Below are 23086 nucleotides of genomic sequence, written 5' to 3'. Positions count from 1 at the left end.
TAAAAACAAGAAATATAAAAAAATATTACTCCCCGTTAAATAGATATTTAATATCAACATCATATGGACTTCTACAAATTCTTCCAAGGTATAAGTTGTGTATTTTATACAAAATTCAACAATTTGTGTATCTTGATATTGAATACTTTGGTTTCCAAATGGAGGCCGCAAAGCAAACCATTCATTATTTAATTAGGTAATTAATTTTTAATGATGGAGGTGGTGGTGGTGATATTCCAGCATCAGCGTTGTCTTTTAATGGATCCATTGTTCATTTATAATTTATTAAAGGGACACTATAGGCACCCAGTCCACTTCAGCGTATTGAAGTTGTCTGAGTGCAGTGTCCCCGGCCGCTTAACCCTGCAATTGTAATTATTGCAGTTATTGAGAAACTGAAATAATTCACATTGCAGGGTTAACTCCACCTCTAGTGTCTGTCTATCACACAAACACTAGAGGGACTTCCTGGTTGTTAGGTGTAGGACATCAAGTGTCATCCAAAACCCCATAGGAAAGCATTATATAATGCTTTCCTATAAGGCTGTCATAATGCGCTTGCACCGCTTGCCGCAGAGGAGCAAAGGTGGAGCCTGACCCAGCGCAGAGGGACATTGGCGCTGGATCCATGTAAGTGACAGAAGGGTTTTGCGCTGCGGGGGGGGGGGGGGGGAGGGGCTGCATGAGTGGGGGGGCACTATAGGGTGGTATAGTGCTAGCAATAGAAGTTTGTATTCCTAGCCTATAGTTTCCCTTTAATTAGTGTAGAAAAATGACTAATTCTGCACTCTGGTGTGTCCCGAATGTCCAGTCCCTTTGCACAATATTAGTCTGCTGTTAAAACACACATATTACATTTCTCAAGCATCATGAATGCTTACAGCTACAAAAACATCTTATGAATTACCCTGAAAGCTTGGTCTCTTTAAAATGTACATGTTGGATATCTGGCAAAGCCAAGAGATTAACCCCTTAATGCTGTTATGGCGTTCTATGCTGTCCCGCATTAACTGGGCTTTAAATCCGTTGCGGCGGCATAAAACGCCATAACAGCTTTGAGCCCCTGGAGGTCTGCTTTAATCACCTCCACCGCGATACGCTTCGGGAGGACTGCCTGACAGCCCAGGCAGCCCTACCCTGGCGGATCAAGCACCCAGGGGCTATGTGATTGCTCTCACAGAGTCGATGGGCAGGAGGCCAGCTTCCACACTCCTCCAGGAGTTTGTGGCAAATGTCTGTAGAAAAGAGAGTGTTTGTCACACAATGTTTTACTCAATGGAGTCACAGTTCCCCTTTAAGTCACACATTTTCGGGAGGGGAGCTGTTTGAACCCCTTGACCTTGCAGTTTATTTCCTGAATATTGACTTGTGATCTCAATCAAAATGTAACTCCTTTGTTCTGGCCAGTGATTAACCTTGAGTCAAATGATTTTGAAGAAATAGTTCTTGGAATAGATTTTGGAATTGCTGTTCAAGTGAGTTTTAATTCACTACAACACATGATTTAGTGTATATACCCACAAGTGGGATGTGTGCATATAATCTACACAATACTTACAAAAGCCCAGGAAATGTGAAAACTGAAATACTCACTGAAAACAAATGCATTCATAAAAATCCAAAGCTTTTAATCCCAATTTATTACATATTTACAAAAGACTCCTAATCCTGCTTTCAATAGGGTTTTGTGATGTCCACATTTTGTGTGTTTCATGTTTTGCCTAAGCATTATGTAGGCTTAGCTACGGATGTATGCTTGCATTTTAAATTTCCCTTAAAAAACACCAGAATGACTAAGAAATACACTTTAAGTGATAAATATACCAGAAAATAATCCTTTTTTACGCTAAAGTTCTGTCTACATGTGAAGAATGGTGTGTATGGTGTGTATTTTTTTATTTATTTTTATAAGTGAAGGAGTTCATATCTTATCTCGGGTTGAATAATGAGTTGGGAAATATTTGACACACACATAATGTGTTCTATCCCACTTCTGTGAAACCAGAAGGGGGGAATACAGATGTCATGTAAAACGATAATTTCTGTACAAAACTGTGTTTTTTTTTTTTTGGTTTTTTTTTATAGATAATAAATCATGCCTTTCTCAATCCAATTTTTTTTTTACTATCTATGAAACAACGGATTAAAAAAGGCATAAAACGTTATAATTTATAGGTAAAGTATACATGATATATGATTAGGAAAAGAGTGGATTCCAGAATTGGTTCATAACCACCCACCAGTGCAAGTTATGATTCTATATAGAATCATAGTTGGAATGAGTTTAGACAAATGAATGGAAGCCAATGTCATATTTCCTGGCTTAGCCCCTGTTTCCCCTCTTCCATTTAGCCGAAGGTAACATTGAAACAGAGTGTGAAGCTGTTAAGCAAATTGGATTGATTGACTGATTGTAATATAATGTGATAACAGAACAATTGAGTCACCTTGTTTATACCTTGTACGGAACCCAACCAGTAATATAGCACAAAAAGTGTGGAGTAACACAATGATCAGAGGAAACCATCACGTCAATAAAGATGATACCCATGAAACCCAGCTGTCAAATTTACAAAACACAAAAATATTTTTACATTTTAAAAAGTTAAAATTAAGATATAAATTACAGATTAGAAGATAAGAGCAAACAAAGTTTGTTACACTCATGTCATAGAACATTTTGAAAAATTAGCAATATTAGGGTTACTTCAACCACCATGACAACTTTAGTAATTTGCATTGGTCATGGTGACAGGAATCTGTATGTGCAGCATTTCTTTTGAAAGCATAGAGTAATCTGCACTTGTGTGCTGGGGGCTAGTTACACCCCCGGCACCAATAACCTGGGCTTCCAAATGTTAGTGCATAAAATTGTCAGCAAGCACAGCAGTGCCTGCAAAGGGAATCATTTTTCCCTCCTCCTCCTCGCCTCCACAAACAAATTGCTCATTTAAAAAGTAAATTCCCTACATCCACTCTCCCAGTCTTCCTCACTGGATCAAGTTGAGTGTATGCGCTCTGAGCAAGTGAAACTGTCCAATGACAGGCTTCTCTATGAGAAGCCTGTGATTGGACAACATGAGGCCCTGATTGACGTCAAAAAGGGGCGTGGAAGAGCTGGCAGCTTCACCCTAAACTGGATTCCAGGTAAGTAAATAAATAAATCTGTAGACTGCAAATTTGCAGCATAATTTTAATAACCTTCTATATGTCAGCCTATTTCTATGTCTCATACTAAGTTTTGTTACATAAAATTGTCAATTTTGAAAAATCGGTTTTCAAAATTAGAATGTTCCATTAAAAATATTGAGTAAACAGAAACTAAGTCTCTTCAAATCAACTACCAAAAGAGTTAACTAAGAAGATACAGTTGGCAAGGTAAAGAACAAGGTAAAGAATTGCAGTGGATCATGTCAAAAGCAATATATAGCCTCGAGCAGATGGTTGTCAAATGACCACTTATGCAGCCCGGAGAAATTAATTGAAGATTCAAGAGAATTCCCAGAAGGCTACTTTAAATGTTGCTATACAATGCCTACAAAAATACCTAGATTGGTACTATCATATTGTACAATGATTGCATGGACTAAAACTTACATTGTCTATAATCAGGTTCACAAAATGTCTTCTCTTTAACCCCTTAAGGACCACACTTCTGGAATAAAAGGGAATCAGAAAAGGCCCCCTTATGCTCTTACCGATATACATAAACTGGCATACACTCAATGACATACACACTGTTTAACGAACACACACTCACTGACAGACACACACATTTTCACTGATTTGCAACACACTCGCTGACAGTCACACCCTCACTTAGAGCCACACCCTCTCAGTGACAGACACACACACACACATTTACACATTCTTGCACACAAACCCAAGAAATTAATTTTATGTATTGCCCATCCAGCTTCCCTGCTTTTGGGAGAGCTGGCGTGGGTCCTCGAGCTGGTGTCCAGCAGGGATCTTCTCCCTGGTGTCCAGTGGCTCCTGTAATCTTCCTGCTCTTCCTCACCACTCCCTTGCATACTGCTTACTTATGACGGGGCCAGAGTGATGTCATATTCCGTATCCATGCAACTCCATAGGGCATGAGGGAGAGTGTTGGAAGAGCAAGAACACACCAGTATATTTTGGCACATTAGGTACCTGCTGTCCTGCTAAGCAGGTGCCTACTCTACCTTGGTCAGCCAGCTCCTGGGCCCCCTGTGACAAGAGAAATACAGTGGCCTGGTCAAACTTGCAGCCTCAGCGACCTCTGTAGTTCCCCCACTGACTCCAAATGTTATAAATGTTTTCATTTTTTAAAATGAATAATACTGTATTACCATTATTCTTTAGGTACACCCCTGCCAAATGCTACAAAAGTGGAGAATCAGATTACATCTGTTGCCAGCATGCAGTGCAGGCTGACACAGATGTAAAATACAATTAGAATAGACATTTGGCTGTCCAGAACAGAGTTCCGGGCTTCCAAAGTCACGTGTGCTGAGGGCTTAACTAGCCTCCAAAACTCAAGTGCAAATAACTGGAGCTGAAACACTGCACAGACAGATTCCTGAATTTGAATTTCAAATTTGATGCATACTTCCATTTCTCTTTAAATTTCTCTTTGTAGTGTCTACACAATTTGACTTGTATCAGTAGACATCTGTAGCTTTTATGTACGCCAAACAAGTTACACTAAGTCATGGGAAAAAATTGTGAATTATACTCCCATGATGCTTAGCTAGGCTTTAGGTTGGCTAAGTATCATGGGATAGGAATGTATTTCACAACCACCTGCCATGTCAGAGATGGAATGGCTACACTAGACTATAACATGGCCAAGGATTATCACGTCAGGTTCATTTGGACCAACCGGACAGTGGCTAGATCAGCTCAGACATTTAGCATCCATTACAACATGTCTTGGGTAGCAAACTTCTGTTACGTCCTACATTTTACCGTGAATGAATGAATATTACATTGCTCATTAAATAATTTATACAATGATGGCTGATTCTCACATACAATATAATTAAATAATTAATTGAACAATTTAGCTTTACTATTTACAGCGATCACTATTTTCCCTTCAACAATTTTTAGCCTTTCGTGACTTAAATCAAACGTTAAACAAGCATTATCCCTCGAAATTCTTCAGAAGCCAACACAGTATTATCCATCCCATTCAACATACCATTATCTTGTCCTTATCTTTATAAGTGCGTTAATTGCAGTCCTCCAGTTCCATTAGTCAGTACAACCTGTGCTTTTCTGTTAATGGAGAATGTGGTTACTTCTCTAATACAGACCAGTGGGCTTTGGAAGAGCTGTTTTGTGTAATTGTAAACCATAACTTCCTTACACAGAACATAAACTGTAATTTCATGAAAGAAATACGTGTGCACGGATGCTCACCAATTTCTACTGGTCTAGAAAAGCCAAGTTAGGTAAATTAAAAACTCAAATTCCTTAGCTGCTAAATGGTTGGAACACGCTATGCCTGGCATGCCGAAAGAAGCACAGACAATCAAATAAAATTACTTAATGGACAAACTTACGGTGATTCTACATAACACCACACATTGCTTTGAAAACATATGGCCTCCCTGGACGGAACTGGGGGACTAGGTAACCACTGGAGGAGGGTGGGTAAGCGGCCTCATGGCGGGACACAAACTCATGGAACGAGAATTCCTCAGCTAGCGCTCCAACTTTAATTACAACGCAACCTATGTCATGACCCTATGTCATGACTAATGCTGTTAAGGGATTCTATTGTATTCTTTTCAATTTATTTTGACCCACATTGGTCTTTGTTATTGAGAACTTAGAAAATACAAAATGGTAGCCTCACAGCTGGTTTCTCACAGAAAGTGAACTAATATGTGGAAGCAGAGCACAAACACTATTTCTGGTACCAACTTTAACCTCAAAATTCATACCATCTCTAACTATTGTACTACGATTAAGGATGTGACTACATCTTGCAGAATACAAAACATGTTTTTGTATTTCTGTGCTTCACCTGTAATGTGCTTTGGTTTTTGGCTGTCCAAAAAAAAACAAAAAAAAACAAAACAAAAAAAACATACTGCCTATATAAAAAGTCCCTTTGAAAAGTTCCTCAAAGAAACACTATAGAGCTAGGAACACAAATCTGTATTCTTAACGCTACAGTATCCCTACTCTTTGTTTTTCAGCCCCTCTTCCCTAGGTGCATCAAAAAAATAAAATGACAAATGAAAAAATTACAAATGTTTTACTTTTAATAATAACATTTTATAAATGTATTTTTCCAATGCTAAGATTCCTTACTTCTCCACCTCCTGCGACATCATGGATATGACATGGTCTTCTTCGTCAAGGTCCAATCCAATGCCCGTTATACAGGAGCATTGGGGACCAAAGCAATGCTTTCCTATGGGGCTTTTGCATCAGTTTCACTTGTTCTAGTGCTGCAGTAGGGCCTCTAATGGTGGTCTTACTGACAGCCACTAGAAATGGACTTAATCTTGCAATGTAAACATTGCAGTTTCTCGAAAACTACAATGTTTTACATTGCAGGTGTAACAGGACACTACACACAGAATACTTCATTGAGATTAAATGATCTGGGTGACGCTAGTGTTCTTTTAAGTGAATCCTGAAATTTGCAACCTCTCTAACTGATGCATGGAACTATCTCTAAGGCATTTACCTAGCTTGAAAACATAAATGTAGAAATAGAACTAACTTTACAATGGAATAAATAGTGTTTCATATAGAACGACTTTAGAAAACATCTCAACCAGACACTGAATTACTTAACGTGTGTTTCCAGCCTATTCCCTTTATAATGATTTCAAACAAGCTCAAAACATTAAAATTCTTCATTAACCATTCTGACACACCTGGAAGTGTGATATGCTATTTTTATCGAAGGCCATACATATTTAGCAGTAGACATTTAACAGAGTATTAATTCCAACACTATACTTCTATAACTGCCTAGAACGGTTTATATATTTTGTTTTACTTCTTTCATTTTCTTTTTGCAGTATAATTGTATTATGATATTAATTTTATTGCATAATAATTGTACATGTGAATTCACATAAGCAAAATGAAAACCCACACAATTGTGAAAATGTTTAGCAAGACAGAATCAGTGTAGGTCACGGTAGTCAGCAAAACATAGAAGATCAGTGTCTCAGCACTAATCATCATACCAAAACAAAAGCCAGTGTTTCAATGCTGCCCATCAAACCTTGGTAAGAAAAGATGGAAAACACACTATAGTAATAAGCAAGGCTCAAAATTTTGAAATTCACCCCTGGTGAGAGTGCCATGTAGTCTCCAGACTTGTAATTGCAAGTAATTTTTAAAAGGGATCCTATAGTGCCAGGTAAACAAACCCATTTTCCTGGCACTATAGGCACTTGGAGAGCTCCCCTCCCCTGGCGCTGAAGGGATTAAAACCCCTTCAGCCACTTACCTTAGTCCAGAGCCGGGCTCCCTTGGCGCTAGTGACTTCTCCTACCGCGCCGACGTCAGCTTCCGAGTGGAGCCGAATGTGCATGCATGGCCAGAGGCATGCGCGCATTCAAACCCGCTCATAGGAAATCATTACTCAATGCTTTCTTATGGGGATCTTATCTGACGCTGGACTCCGTGAGGACGTCAGATAAGTGCGATTTACAGATAAGTGCGGAAGCGGTCTCTAGTCAGGGAGACAGCCACTGGAGGCTGGATTAACCCTGCAATGTAAACATAGCCGTTTCTCTGAAACTGCTATGTTTTCAGCTGCAGGGTTAAAACTAGGGGGACCTGGCACCCAGACCACTTCATTGAGCTGAAGTGGTCTTGGTGCCTATAGTGGTCCTTTAACCCCTTAAGGACACATGACATGTGTGACATGTCATTATTCCCTTTTATTCCAGAAGTTTGGTCCTTAAGGGGTTAAGCCTTGTAGTATTGGTCCATACATCTCAACAGTCTGTATTTAGGAGTGAGAGGCCCTATTTTGGACCCAAATTCCTCTTTCTATCCTAATGCCTCTATTCTGGGAGCTTCATGTTGTTGATGTTTCCAAGTGTATCACAGAGCTTCTGAGCAATGATACCCACAGTAATGTGTCTTTAAAATACAACCCATATGTTTAGAAATCGGTCAGAAAATAAAACACAATGTTCTTATTCTAAATTACATTTAAAGAAACACTGTAGCGTTAGAAATGCAAATCTTTATTCCTAATGTTATAGTGTCCCAGTTTTGCTGTTGCTGTGGTACTAGACCAGTTCAGTGTATAAAGGGTTAAAACCCCCTTCATAATTACCTTTATCCAATGCCTAGACTTCCTTGGCGCAGTTTAGCTCTCTTCACCCATAGAAGCCTCCTGACAGCCACTAGTGGTGGATGTGACCCTGCAAAGTAAACATTGCAATTTCTCAAAAACTGCTATGTTTTACATTTCAGGGTTAAGAGGAAGGGGACACTGCACCCAGACCACTTCATTGAGATAAAATGGTCTTGGTGACTGCAGTGTTCCGTTTTCCAGGCAACATAGGGTCTTTAGGTACCCCCCACCCTCAGGGTCCCACTCCCGCCGGGCTGAAGGGGGGATTAATCACTTACCTTTCTCCAGCGCCGGGCTCCCTCTGTGCTGGGGAAATCTCCTCCCTCTTCCGACGTCAGTGCTGAATGCGCATGCGCGCATTCAAATCAGTCTATAGGAAAGCATTTCTTAAGGCTTTCCTATGGACGTCCAGCGTCTTCTCATTGTGATTTTCACAGTGAGAAGCGCGGAAGCTCCTCTAGCGGCTGTCAATGAGGCTGGATTAACCCTAATGTAACTGCTATGTTTACAGCTGCAGGGTTAACACTTGAGGGATCTGGCACCCAGACCACTTCATTGAGCTGAAGTGGTCTGGGTGCATATAGTGGTCCTTTAAGTGGCAACAAGTGTTATCAGTATATCATCTAAAAAGTCTCAGATTAGCTTTGCCTTTGGCCACACCCTCATGTACACACCTAAAATTAAAGTGTCCTTCTTTGTCTGTTTAAAATGTTGGGAGGTATGTAATAATCTAAAGCACATGTCCTTGCCAAACCACCCTAAAATTAGCCATGACATCTTGACCTGCACCAGTGGCGTACTAAAAGGGGGTGGGGGAGAGGGTCCACCCCGGGTGCCACAGGGTAGGGGGGAGCCACCAGGGCTGGCTAGGCTCGGGGTTCTGTGAGCTGTGTGGCTGCACAGGGCACCATAGGCCATAGCAGCAGTGGCACCGGGCAGCCGACAAAGCTCACACACGCAGGGGCATTAATAAAGCTCATATTAATAGGAGCCTCAAAAATTCCTGACTCCAAGACATAACACCTAGTGTCAATTGGTGGAGTGACATTTCTCCAACAGTATCCTCAGATCCTTAGTATAAAGTGCTGGCAATAGTGCTTAGACAAACATATTCATTAACACACAGAAATAAAAAAATATATAATACATAAAATAATAGAGAATGCACTAAACATAAAAGTCCAGCCTTATAAAAGCTTCCTCAGTCAGCAGCAGCATGTTTTGCTGAAATTATCATAACTTATACACAATACAGTGCAGAACCAAATTTTATGATAGTGCTACACATCTCATCTTACTCGAGTCCCTTTGGCAATTACTGCCTGCACCAGACTGATATGGTTTTACACTACAGCGGCAAATTGCATCTAATTTTTTTTTTACCAAGTGAGAGGTAAATATACCAAAGTGTAGAAAGCTACTTTTAAAATTATTAATGCACATGGCCAGTATGTACTGTTAGACTTCATATAGTCTAAATTATTTCAAGGACACTAGTTTATATATATACACACACACACACACACACACACACACACACACTCTCGCTCTCTCTCTCTCGCTATAATTATAAATAAGACAAGTAGGCTAAGCTTATATTATGGTTCACTTTAGAGATATAGGCCTTTTTGGAATGCACAGTGCAGAGATTTCTGGGTTAAGAGCCTAGATTTAAGGGAACACAGACAGATTAGCTATACGCTTGAATTCTTTTATATCATTTTGCTAAAACATTTATTAATCTACGTGTTCTGCAGAAGCATACAACATGGGTTCATGTCCCTTGTGGTCACACAAATAGTGGCCTAGATTCAAAGTGACATGTTGGTCGTGAACTGTTTATTTATGGTTATAGAGAAAATATATTTAATGCAACTTCAATAATAAAAAAATAATAATAATCCTTAAATCCTGAAGATTTTATTTATTTTAAAAACATTTTTAAAATGCTTTTACCAAACCAGGACATGGGGTAACTCAAATTAGTTGTTCAAAGCGGTGAAAGGTTGTTTGCAGGATCGGCGTTCAACATCTCAACTGTGTGTATGTTGGTTTAACCTAACAGGATTTTTCTTTTTTCTTTAACCCCTTAAGGACCGGACTTTTTTTGCGATGTTGTATATTTGCGACCAGGCATCTTTTTGACACTTTTGTGGTGTTTGTGTTTAGCTGTAATTTTCCGCTCTCTCATTTACTGTTCCCATACAAATTATATATTGTTTTTTTCAGGACAAAAGGGGCTTTCTTTACATACCATTATTTATATAATCTCATGTAATTTAATTTAAAAAAAATGAAAAAATATGATGAAAAATTTAAAAAAATACACGTTTTTTGAATTTTATGTGAAAAATCTTTTACTCATCTACAAAAATTGCTAAATAACACCCCACATGTACATATTTTTTTTTAAAAAGTAGACAACCCAGGGTATTCAATATGGGGTATGTCCAGACTTTTTTAGTAGCCACTTAGTCGCAAACACTGGCCAAAGTTAGCGTTCATATTTGTTTGTGTGTAAAAAAAAGTAAAAAACTAAATTGAACGCTAATTTTGGCCAGTGTTTGTGACTAAGTGGTTACTAAAAAAGACTGGACATAACCCAATGTATTGCAAATGGGGTGCCTTCTTTTGCAAATGGTATGCCATCATGGGGGTAATTCTCATTCTTGGGCTACCATACGCTCTCAAAGGCAACGTAACCAACCTGGCCATTTTCAATGTAAAAATATTTGACCCATATATTTGACCCTGTAACTTTCAAAAACGCTATAAAACCTGTACATGGGGGGTCCTGTTCTACTCAGGAGACTTTGCTGAACACAAATATTAGTGTTTCAAAACTGGAAAATGTATCACAACAATTATATCATCAGTAAAAGTGCTGTTTGTGTGTGAAAAATGCAAAAAAAGTCACTTTCACTGACAATATCATCGCTGTGATATGTTTTACTGTTTTGAATCACTAATATTTGTGTTCAGAGAAGTCTCCCGAGTAAAACAGTACCCCCCATGTACAGGTTTTAGGGTGTCGTAGAACGTTACAGGGTAAAATACAGTGATAGCAAATTAAATTCTCTGGACTTTTGGCCTGGGTTGGCAGGCAGGTCCCTTAAATTGCAATCAATAAAATAACTTAGTTATGTAAAAATATTACATAAATACGCACGTAGAATTTAAACATATATGCATATTTATATATTTGAAGTCTACGTGCATATTTATATAATTATTTATGTCATTTTGTATATGGACATATGAATAGTTCGCATTCTTTTTATTTATTTATATATACATAGATATATATACAATTTCATTCTAAGTGTATTTTGATATAAATATATATATATATTAATATCAAAATACAGTTAGAATAAAATTTCGTATAGATATATATTTTTTTTAATTTTTATTATTATTTTTAATTTTTTTAATTTAATTTAAATTATTTATTATTCGTATTTTATAATAATATATATATACAATATATATAGTTATTATATATATTATATACGTGTGTAAATTAATTATAAGTGTATTTTTATATTAATATATGTACATATTAATATAAAAATACACTTAGCATGACATTATATATATGATATATAGACATATATTATATAGGTATAAAATATGTCTATATATCATATATATACACATATATAATAATATTTTTTTTTTTTATTAACTTTCACTTTAAATTTTTCTTTGATTTTACAGTTGCAGGGAGACTGCCTGTCAGCACAGACAGTCCCCTTGCAGGCAGACACATGGACACCTATTGTGACCATGTGGTCGCCCTGTTGGGCGATCACATAGCCACAGGGGTCCTAATCCGCCATGGGGAGACTGTCTGGGCTGCAGGCAGACTTCCCACACCGGGAGCACCGCCGATCGCCGCCGGGGGAACGACGGCGATCGGGTAAGTACATTTTAAATTTAGGACGGTTCAGGACCGTCGTCGGTCGGCAAGGGAAAAATGCAGATGACGGTCCTGAACCGTCTAGCGTCCTCAAGGGGTTAAAAATACATTTTTTTGATGTTTTGTATATAGCCACTGGATAGGAAACACTTTCTGTTCTCAGGGGTATAGAATACGAATTGACACCCAGGTACATAGACACAGATACATCCCTTATTCCATGGGGAAGTCCTGGCATTGGGGTCCTGTCCGCTTGCTTTTGGTTTCTGGTTTCCCATGTGCACAGAAGGAACAGCAAGATGTTCTTGCACTGGGCAAACTACACTCATGGCATTTTATTAATGCAAGAGAGCTTTCACAGCACTTTGCCAGGCTTAGTGAGCCCACATACATTAATTTCCTTTCATATACTTCACTAAAAAGTTCACAGAGGAAAAAAGTAAGCATCTATCTGAAACATGGGACACACATTCCAGGTTGACAAATATGAAGCCAGGACAGATGGGGCTGAGTGGGGACAGTTTGGGAAAATGCCAGTGAAACAGGTTTTCTGCTGACATACGTCTGCAAATTAATTTAAAGGCCTATGTACCATGCTCACATAGCGCATCTGTCAGCTTGAGGTCACTAATTATGGCCCCAGCTGATAGAAGAGACCCCTAAGGTATCAAAAGATACTTGCAGCTCCCTGGTTTTTTTAAATGGCACAGTCAGAAATACCACGGTTGAGCATGATCGCTTAGAGCAGTGGTAGTCAACCTTTTTCTTCCTACCGCCCACTAATGCATCTTTCTTGATGGAAAAAGTTTTCGCGCAAGTGCAGAATATTTTTTAGAAAGGAGGGCGTTTAAAAAAAAAAAAAAAATGTACGTACATTTATCTTTTTATTTCTACTTAATGCATGTTTATAATATTTTTAACTTTATAAAGTTTAATGAGAAAACAATAAAGTAAATTGAAATTACCTTTACTAGTGATTAATGAGATCCTTGAGGTTGATGCTGTGAGACTAAAGATTTGATATCTGGTTCGATTTTTGTAAGGAACAAATGAAGGTCTCCTCTTTCAGTGATATTCAGACGACTTCTCTGTTTGTGCATAATATGATTTCTCATCTGTGCGTCAGCTCCCCTCCTCTTCCTCCTCAATTCCCCTCCCCACCTTTTTTTTTTTTACCTTTTTTCTATTTTTTAACCTTACTTATAGCAATGCCCAGCAGGAAGGCTGAGCTAGGTAGCCCACTTACTATAGCCCACTATAACAGACAGGCACACATACAGACACACACACATACAAAGACACATACATACAAACAGACAGGCACACACATACATACAGACACACAGACAGGCAAACACACACACGACACATACATACAGACAGGCACACGACACATACATACACACAGACACATATACATAGACACATACATTAGAGACACTTACACACACAACACATACATACAAAGACAAGACACACATACACAGACACAAGACATACATACAAAGACACATACATACAAAGACACATACACATACAGACACACACAAGACATACATACAAAGACACACACACACACACGACATACATACAAAGACACACACACACACACACACAAACAAACCCACACATTATATTATACCTTTAAGGTGCAGGAGGGTGACTTTCCCTGGGGTCCAGTGGTGGCTCAGGTGGATGGGAGTCAGAGTTCCAACTCTGACTCCCTGGACTTCCTCCCGCGCGGCTCTCAGTGTTAGCTGGGAGGAGTGACGTGCAGTCACTTCCTCCCAGCTCTGTGCTGTAATCACAGGGGTCGCGGTCGCGCTGTTAAAGCACCCAGCGCTGACCGGGCCCCCTCACAATCCACATCCATCGGGTGGCCCTGACAGCATGGGCCACCCGATGGATCCCTTGGACGGCGGCCCCGGCGGTATGCCGCTCAGGCCGGGGCTGCAAATGGTGATGGTGGTACCCGGTCGCAGGGGTACCGCCGGCTTGCACCCACCCGCCCACTCAATCTCTCCAAATGAGGAAATCCCTACCGCCCACCAGGAATCCTAAAACGCCCACTAGTGGGTGGTAGGGACCAGGTTGACGACCCAAGGCTTAGAGCAAAAAATATAGATATTTTGGGGCGGGTGCATTGTCACGTTCAACCCTCATTGTTTAATAATTTTGAGCCCCAACCTGCTTCCAATGGGGAGGTCTTAGAAGGTGTAGTATACGCCCCCAGAATATTAGAATTAGGGCCTACATCCACAGGTGGGGGATGGCTGGAAACTACGTCCCACCAAAATATTAGAATTAGGGACTCCACCTGCCACTCATAGTTTAGAGTGGGGCTGTGGTGGTGCTAATGAGTGTGGCTTTGGTGGAGGTAACCATAAATTTTGCCTACATACTTCCTACCATGCACAATAACAAAAAAAGTGACAAAAAAGACAAGAAAATATACTTTAAATCTCTGTGCTTAAAATGTTTTTATTTATAGGAAATGTTCCACATTCTTCATAAAAGTTGTTAAATATTTATGACTGTCTCATTTCATGCATACCATGCAGTCATATTTTGTGCTTGCATCATTTTTCAGAAATGTCCAACTTCATTGTTAGGGGGCTATAATTAGAGAACGTTCAGTCAAGGATGAGATAATGATGAACAATCCATTAGAACCATTTCCAGAAATAAAATGCTCTAATGGGATATTCTGGAAAACCTTGCATGAGACAACCATGGCAAAGGATTCTGGGTAAAGTAAGTTTCAGGATTGACCATTTAATTGATATTTAAAATGTAATTTATTATCACTTGATTTTGCTATGGGAAATATTTAATGCACACCAGTATATCTGTCACAATAAGTACACAATCTGACCTAATCCCCTCTTAATGCCAGTAATGGTATTTTATCTGTCAATGTCCTATATTTGAGATGCACACACCATTTTCTGTGATAGTGTTTCCTTGGGATCTATACTAGTAAACCGGTGAGTTGTTAGTGTGATTGAATAATCTGTTCACCAAGAGTAGACTGTGCAAACTGTATTCTCTAGAACGGCGCAAACTCTGCCTGGAGATCTAAATCAGCTTTGCAGAATGTGATAAATAAAATAGAAAATAAAAAAACTGATTTAAATAATTCTGTACAGGAAACCGTTAATTTCTATAAAAAAAAAATAAAAAAAGGTCATCAGATTTTGACCTAAATTATAAATCTGGATTAAAGTAGACAACCCAGGGTATTCAATATGGGGTAGGTCAAGTCTTTTTTAGTAGCCACTTAGTCACAAACACTGGCCAAAGTTAGCGTTCATATTTGTGTGTGTGTGAAAAAAGTAAAAACCTAAATTAAATGCTAACTTTGGCCAGTGTTTATGACTAAGTGGCTACTAACAAAGACTGGACGTACCCCATTTGCAATACCTTGGGTTGTCTTCTTTTGTAAATGGTATGCCATCATGGGGGTAATTCTCATATGCTCGCAAAGGCAACGTAACCAACCTTGCAATTTTTAATGTAGAAATATTTGACCCTTATATTTGACCCTGTAATTTTCAAAAACGCTATAAAACCTGTACATGAGGGTACGGTTATACTCGGGAGACTTTGCTGAATACAAATATTAGTGTTTCAAAACAGTAAAACGTATCACAACAATTATATCATCAGTAAAAGTGCTGTTTGTGTGTGAAAAAATGCATAAAAAGTCACTTTCACTGACAATATCATCGCTGTGATATGTTTTTACTGTTTTGAATCACTAATATTTGTGTTCAGCGAAGTCTTTCGAGTAAAACAGTAACCCCCATGTACAGCTTTTAGGGTGTAATAGAAAGTTACAGGGTAAAATACAGTGTTAGCAAATTAAATTCTCTGGACTTGCGGCCTGGGTTGTCAGGCAGGTCCCTCAAATTGCAATCAATAAAGTTACATAATTATGTAAAAATATTACATAAATACGCACGTAGAATTTAAATATATATGCATATTTATATATTTGAAGTCTAAGTGTATATTTATATAATTATTTATGTAATTTTGTGTATGGACATATGTATATTTTGTATTTTTATTTATTTATATATACATAGATAGCAAAAAACAGGGCGCAAGAGAATACTGAGAGCAGGCAGCAGCTGAAATAGCCTGCCCTTCGGTGGGTTCCCGCTCAGTTCTCAAGCTGGTTTTAGCTCCTCTTGTGCCATTACAGAGAGAACATCTCTTAAACATATCAGACTGGTCCCACCCATACGGGCAGTCCAGATCCGAAATACCAGCAAGTTCCCTCTGCACGAGTGATCTCAATGTTTTTCCATAGGAAAGCACTGGGAGGCTATTGTGCACATGTGACAAAAAGCTGCTCTGCCAATCAGCATATCCATGAGGAGCGTTCAGGGCCACCTTGCAGACCCAATCTAAGACACTGCCCCTCCCCCCAAACTAATACATTGCCAACAAATCCAATATATTGCCCACCAATCCAATATACTGCCCCTTCTCTCCACTCTAATACACATCCCCCTCCACCCAATCTAATACACTGCCCCCACTCCCACCACTCTATTTATTACACTTCCCCCAATTTAATACACTGCCCTCTCCATCAATTTAGCACACTGCTCCTTCCATCAAATTAACACACTGTCCCAATTTAATACTCTGACCCCCTCCATTCCCCAAATTAATACACTGCCCTCCTTACCAAATTAATACACTGGCCCCCTCCCTCCCCCAAATGAATACAGTGCCCCCAGGGCCGGATTGGGGATACAAAGCAGCCCTGGAAGAAAAAATCTATGCCAGCCCCATAAGTCATTGCGCCATATATTGTCGCATGTAATATGTAGGGCTATGTCTTGCCACCCCAGATGATTGAGTAATATATATATATATATATATATATATATATATATATATATGTGTGTGTATATTGCTTTTTCTAATATAAAATATTGATCATTTCAGAGTAAAACATTTAGTTATACAGTAAGCATACTCACATGCAGACACAGACAATCTCACTGACACACACAAGCTCATTGATACACAGCCTCATAGACAAACAATTTCACTAATATACATAAGCTCATTGACATAAAAACACAAGCTCACTCACTAGCAGGCACACACACACATGCAAGCAAGCTCACTCACTAGCAGGCGCACACACACACAGCTTAATGTAGTGGTTCTGGTGTTTATAGCCTGTCCCTGCAGGCTTTTGAATGTAAACACTGACTTTTCAGAGAAAAGGCAGTATTTACATTGCTTCCTAGTGACACCTCTAGTGACAGACACTCAGGCGGTCACTAGAGGCGCTTCCTGTGTCAGTGCAGATTGGCTGAGATCATCAAGTTTGATGATCTCAGTCATAGAGGCAGAGACCAGCACGACGTTGAGACCTGTGTGGGTGGGTGGGCAGACTGATAGTTGTCCTGCAGCCGCATGGAGAGCTTGAATGGCGGCCGCAGGGGAAGCTCTTCTTGTGGCTGCTGGGGGAGCAGGCTGTTCTGTCTCTGCTCCCCCTCCCTCGCGCGCAGCTTAATGAGACCAGGGCCGGAATATGACGTCATATTCAGGCCCCGGTCTCTTTCTAGTGCGCGAGGGAGGGGGAGCAGAGACAGAACAGCCTGCTCCCCCAGCGGCCGCAAGAAAAGCTTCCCCTGCGGCCGCCATTCAAGCTCTACATGCGGCCGCAGGACACCTACATGTCTCCCCGGTCCCAGGTGCCGACGGCCCACCGGGAAATTTCCCGGTATCCCGGTGGGCCAGTCCGGCCCTGAGTTCCTCCCTCAAATCAATACACTGCCCCCTTCCTCCCTCAAATCAATACACTACTCTCTCTCCCATATCCCTCCCCCAAATATATACACTGCTCCCTCCCCCAAATTAATACACTGCCCCACCTCCCCAATTTAACACACTACACAGGAAGGTCCTCCAAGCCCCTCTTCCCCTACCTTAAGGTGAGCCGTCCTCCAGTACCAGCCCTGCTATTCTTTGCTCAAGCAGGCCAGACGCTCCTCTGGCACTGCGAGCAGGAGCAGTGGCTGGCCTGCTCTGCAGACAGACAGACACTCTACGCTCTTGCGGCCACGGGAACAAGGATGGGCCAAGAATCAGATAGGAAATATCTTTCCGGTCTTGTGGCTGGTCGCAGTCACAGCACAAAGCAGCCCCAGGGCAGGTGGTTCGCAAATAGATTAATTGTGGGCTGCAATTTTGACATTCTTGCTGTAGATTATGGCAGTAGTCTTTGTCCGTAGAGTATAAAAATAAGTTGCTTCAGTTGCTATGTGGTCCTTTTGATCTCCCATTGAGTAGATTTATGTCTTGTGTAGAGGTCCTAAGACTGTGTGAGTGATTCAAACATGGTAAATCCTGGTTAACATGTAACAAATGATAATTGATAATGATGTTATGGTTACAGTTACATTGCAGGAGAAGATCCATGAGACATTAAGTCTTTCTAGTGCTTGGTTGGGATTAAAAGGTGTTTGCAATGTATCATTTTATAATAGATTGGGAGGTAGATGGTATTTCAATATGCCTGCCCCAGAAATACACAGGTGCGTCTGCCTAATTTTGTGTTGATGCAAAAATTCACAGAAAACCCTGCCTTAAGCAATGAAAAGTGACGTTCCATTTATTTCAAGAAGGAACAATCTCCTTTTGGCAAAGAGGGTTTTAACGGAGACCGGCTATGTATGTTAACAGAGATAATGAGGAAACTCTCAGTTGGTTTGGAATGAAAAACAAATGATCAGCTACCCTACAAGTCTTCTCTGATTAAAAGTCGATCTGTTCATTATTCTCTAAATATCTAAAAAAAAGTATGCATTAGATTAATATTAGCACTTTCTTGAAGGCGAGAAAACACGTTTCCTGTAAAACCTTGTTAAATTCTTTACATTACACTCCTATTGTTAAGAGGTGAAAGAAAATGCACACACTTGTAAAAACACAACATGATGAAAATAAACATAATTTCATTGACTTTTTATCAGGAGCTAATTTAAGCAGCGTTAAACAGATTGTTCTGCAGAGCTCTTCTGAAATGATCTTATATAAAACGATAACAATATTTCAAAGGTTTATATAATCTTCTGTAGCAACAGAGAAATTCGAATTATTCTAGATACCTGTGACCAAGCTCTACTGGTTGGGTTACTCTTCATTTCTTTCAAGTATATCTCTTTGTTTATAACAGCATACATCTTCCAATTCTAAATTTTCCCATCTTGTCACATTTATATAATTCCATTTAACGACGTATTTATTTCCGTCTGTCCATCCATTCATCTAATCTATTCTGTATATCACACCAATCTAATCAATTTCAGTTATTTCATCTATCCACCAATCGTGTCTGGCACTGTTCCATCTATTCACCCATTCATCCATCCTTTCATCCAACTTTATACCCATCCATAAAATCTATTCATCCATCTATTCTTTCTATCATATAAATCCCATCCATCTACACATACAGGAGGCTCATGTAGGGTCTTGCAAGTGATTAACAGAGCAGGAGATAAGACATTCTAAATCAAACAGAATTTGCAATGAAAGAAGTGTAAACATTAGATGACTTTTTGCAGGAAGTGTTTATAAGGGGTTAGCAAGTCACATGCAGGGAGGTGTGGCTAGGGCTGCACAAACAAGGTGATTTAACTCCTAACTGGCAGAGAATTGAGTGGTAGGACTGCAGGGGCATGATCTATACATCAAAACTACTTTAGTGTCCCTCTAATTATAACTTGGGAAATTATAAATTTGTGTTTTATATTTATCGGATGAGTGACATTTTCTTTCCTTCAATTGTTGATTATCTACAGTTACTAATCATAGTGAGTGAAACAAAAATAAATAAAATAAAACTCTAAACTGGGGTATATTTTATTGTGCTCACTACCAAGGTAAAATAGTATTTTTCAAGATGACACTGATATATTATTTTCTTACACAAATTTGATGATACCTTTTACATCTAAAAAAAGTTAACAGAACTCTTTATAAAACCTAATGTTTTTGTAAAAAAAAAGTTTCAAAAATTCCATGCTGAATACAAGAAGTTGAGTATTTTAATATATCTTCCCCGATAGTACTGTACAATAACATTATAAATTACAATATGACAAAAATTTCAATTTAGAGATACAACAAATGAAGAACATACATACCAGTATTTGAGGGACTGGGAGAGGTTTTGCTTCTTTGCTTAAAGATACATAGGTGAAAAATGCACTGACTGCGCGGTATTTTTCTTGGGACTCGCCAACTAAGGTATCTGCATCCACAAATACTTCAATCTCCATAGACTTATTGCTCGTGAAAGTCATACGACCAGATATAGTAATAATGCAACCTGGAAACATAAAATAAAAATGTTATATATGTTTAACACAAAAAAAGCCAAGCTGAATATATCAGATTATCTGTCCTAAAGGTGATAAGTAAAAGAATTCTCAAGTGTCAGCTTCCTTAGAACAAAACCTCAAACTTATGGCCAGAATGGCTGGTTGGAAGAGTGAGTTATTCAAAAAGCTTATAACGACAATATTACGGCTGACATCAGTTTACATACAACCCTGTCCATAGTTTTGTGAACCAACAGTGCAACGATCTCCCAAGCTGCCACCCACACATGTACATAGCTCAGGTTTTTATCCCAGAACCATGGCACAGTCTCATAGCTGGACTTAAGCTTGCAAATTGATGCAGTTAGGATTCTGAAAGGCAGATAGGATTGGATTTTTCCACCTCTCTCCCTATCTCCGGTACTCTAAAGTGGCCGTCTGTGCTGCCTTATGGATGGGCCAGTCCTATCTACACGTTAACCTTTGCAGCAAAGCAAATTGTTATGGTGCTTACAGTACCCCTACAGCTTTTATTTCCACAGTATGGGCTGTTACCTTTGTATTCTACAGACATCAGTTGCCCTGTCTCTTTGGAACACTGGAATTACCATGACAGAACCTGCTTAGAGGAAAGTCGGCAACCTTTGCTCACAGAAACATTGTTCAGTGATCTTTTTAACAGGGGTTGGAGGTCAAATTAAATCTCCAATAGATTCTGAATATAACGTTTGGTTTAGTTGCGATTTTGCAAAGTACTAAAATGAGCCAATCACCATAGACACCAGTGAAACCAGATTTAATAAGTAACTCCTCCTCATTCACATGAATCACTTTTTAAAGGAGAATACTTGGAAATCTCTCTCAATGTGCGTCACGGCTGTGTCAGGTCTAAACTGAACTTCACTGGATTGTTATGTCAATTGCTAAATCTTTACCATGTGTTTAAAAAAAGAACATAATGTGGAAAAAAAATGTTAACATAAGTTATGTGTGGCAGTTACCCTTTAATAGAGGTAAATATTGGATCAATCAATATAAAACAAGAACTTTAGTTCACGATGGTCATTTGCAAATATATTGTCAAACCTCGAAGAACGACAGCTGTGTTTTAACAAAACCCACACTCTTAGTGGTATTTAAATACACTTTTTGTAATAAAAATCATGCAAAGGGGTTTGAATTTTAAAACATGTAACATCCCGTGCTTCATTTTCATCTCTCTTCGTATCCAGCTGCTCTTTCTTGGTACTGTATTTAAAAATGCTAAAAGGCTTTGAATTATTGGCAGATGTAACACAAGTTGAATTATGGTATTAAAGATTTAAAAGTAGACACAGCCTTCGTAGATATGTCATATTTGGAGATATGGTTTTTAAAAAAAACGCTTATTTTGAGTTTCCATAATTAAAAAGATAAGGGATTCCATTAGAAATTAGACATGTACTGCACTAAAATCTCAGTCATTAATTTTTAAATGCATTAAAAGCTTTCCTGAACTCTTTTCTTGAATTTTGTACTCTGATACTTGTGCAGGACAGATGGCCTAAAATGTAATGGTTGGAAAACATGAAGAAATCATTTGATATAATGTTTTTTTACATTCCAAAACTCTGAAGAATGCATTGCTTAATGGAAGGAAATTTAAGCAGAATGAGAGCAGAGCTGTGTGCCCAATCCACTGTGATCTGCTTCAATGAACCACCAGTTTTGATAGAAACAGGGTCTTTAAATTAAGTGAACACTCTAAGCAGCAGAACAACTTTAGCTTGATAACTCAATTCTGGTGTATAGTTCATGCCCTGTAGTCTCACTACTCAATTCTTTGCTGTTTAGGAGTTAAATCACTGTATTCATTCAGCCCAAACCACACCTTCCCTGGATTTGACTCTCACAGCCTTCCTACACACTTCTTGAAAAATCGCTCATTTTATCCAGGTTCTATAATGCACAGTGTGTTTGATTTAGAAGTTCTTATCTCCTGCTTTGTTAATTGCCTGCTGGAGCCTTCAGCAGCCTTCTGCTGTGATTAAAGGTCAATTCAAATAAGATACAAATGTGTAAAGTAATTAGCTTTAAGGTGAATTTAGTAAAGGGTTTTGTATAGAATATGTTAAAATTACTTAAAAATACTTAACATAAAAAAAAAAAAAAAAAAAAATCGATAGAAAAGAGTGCGCAATAGAGGGATATAATTACCAGAGAACCCGCTAATCCCTGGCATTGCCAAAAATAAATGTGATTAGTTTGAATTATTTTGCTCATTTCTGTCTAATTACTTTTTTATTTTTTAACATTCTTTATGTTCTTTAACATTTTGTTAAAAATAACAAGTTTTGTCTGGACATTTCAATAAGATGCTACACATTAGTGAATGGTACCTGATATCACATGAGATGTCTAATATACTGCACTGATTTTTGTAAAATAAAATTGAATAGTAGATATAACAGGATGCAAGAGTAAGCGGAGAATAAA

General features: G+C 38.8%; 2 protein-coding genes across 6 annotated transcripts in view; both read right to left on the bottom strand.

The window, feature by feature from the left end:
- The window catches only part of GPR153 (G protein-coupled receptor 153), a 506259-nt gene that overhangs the window by 189409 nt on the left and 293764 nt on the right, over positions 1-23086 (bottom strand). The window lies entirely within an intron of this gene.
- Positions 1-23086, bottom strand: part of ACOT7 (acyl-CoA thioesterase 7) — a 209738-nt gene that overhangs the window by 14433 nt on the left and 172219 nt on the right. For all 5 annotated transcript variants that reach the window (XR_010086050.1, XM_063436456.1, XM_063436455.1 and 2 more), the window contains exon 8: positions 20435-20619. Coding sequence is in view for 4 of the 5 variants with exons in the window: in XM_063436456.1 (XP_063292526.1) it covers positions 20435-20619 (185 nt within the window). In the remaining variant the exon portion in view is untranslated. The remainder of the gene's footprint in view (positions 1-20434; positions 20620-23086) is intronic.

This window comes from Pelobates fuscus, chromosome 11 (genome assembly GCF_036172605.1).
Source record: "Pelobates fuscus isolate aPelFus1 chromosome 11, aPelFus1.pri, whole genome shotgun sequence".
In the NCBI taxonomy this organism is placed as follows: Eukaryota; Metazoa; Chordata; class Amphibia; order Anura; family Pelobatidae; genus Pelobates; species Pelobates fuscus.
The sequence above is the reverse complement of the archived record's forward strand: the minus strand, read 5'-3'. Positions and strand labels throughout refer to the sequence as shown.